Source organism: Penaeus monodon, chromosome 32 (genome assembly GCF_015228065.2).
Source record: "Penaeus monodon isolate SGIC_2016 chromosome 32, NSTDA_Pmon_1, whole genome shotgun sequence".
Lineage (NCBI taxonomy): Eukaryota > Metazoa > Arthropoda > Malacostraca > Decapoda > Penaeidae > Penaeus > Penaeus monodon.
In genome coordinates, this window is record NC_051417.1 from 8,914,268 (window position 1) to 8,915,032 (window position 765).

The 765-nt window shown below is 34.9% G+C and overlaps 1 protein-coding gene across 2 annotated transcripts in view; it reads left to right on the forward strand.

Moving 5' to 3' along the window:
• LOC119593476 (exosome complex exonuclease RRP42-like) overlaps nucleotides 1-765 on the forward strand; it is a 54,931-nt gene that overhangs the window by 49,625 nt on the left and 4,541 nt on the right. For both annotated transcript variants that reach the window (XM_037942411.1, XM_037942412.1), the window contains exon 2: nucleotides 94-290. In XM_037942411.1, coding sequence (XP_037798339.1) covers nucleotides 94-290 — 197 coding nt within the window. The remainder of the gene's footprint in view (nucleotides 1-93; nucleotides 291-765) is intronic.

Below are 765 nucleotides of genomic sequence, written 5' to 3' on the forward strand. Positions count from 1 at the left end.
GGTCGTAAATTACAAAGCAAAGTGATAATACATTTAAACAGCAATTATTCATTAAAGAAAAATGCTTAAGAAAATGCTTTTCTTTCATAATAGCTTGGTATTCGTGTGGACGGACGGGGCCGGCTGGACTACAGACAACTGGAAATAGAGACCGGAGTAGTTTCCACTGCCAATGGGTCAGCAAGAGTAAGACTTGACAGAACAGATGTCTTGGTCACCGTGAAGATGGAAATAGAGCGTCCCCTACCAGATCAACCAGAAAATGGACGAATCCACTTCTTTGTCAACTGGTGAGTGATAAATGTATATGCTGTTGAGATGTTCTCTGATTCATCTTTTAATTTTATTGCATTTGGTTTTGGCTTTCGTATAATGTAAGTGGCTGTCACTATTTTAAATGAACTGATGACGGACACAAGCAATATGTAATGTTATATGTTGTTCATCAGTTTTTTTATATTTGATAATATATTACTGGATTATGTATATATACTAACATGTTTATGTAGACACTATTTTGTTTATTCACTCCTTAAGGATGATATATGGCAGTTATAATGAGAGCAAAAAATGGTAAAACTCATTTTACCTGTGAAAATTTTGCATTTACTTACTAAGGACAGAGGCTTCCTTTGTGCCCTTCTATTAGCACTAATGATTCTGAATTATTTTACCCCAAAGTCTTAGGTATCATGATTTTTTTGTCTTTATTTTTATTAACTTGTTTTATCCAGATGCCTCCCTGTCCGTGATGAGACTTTCCCA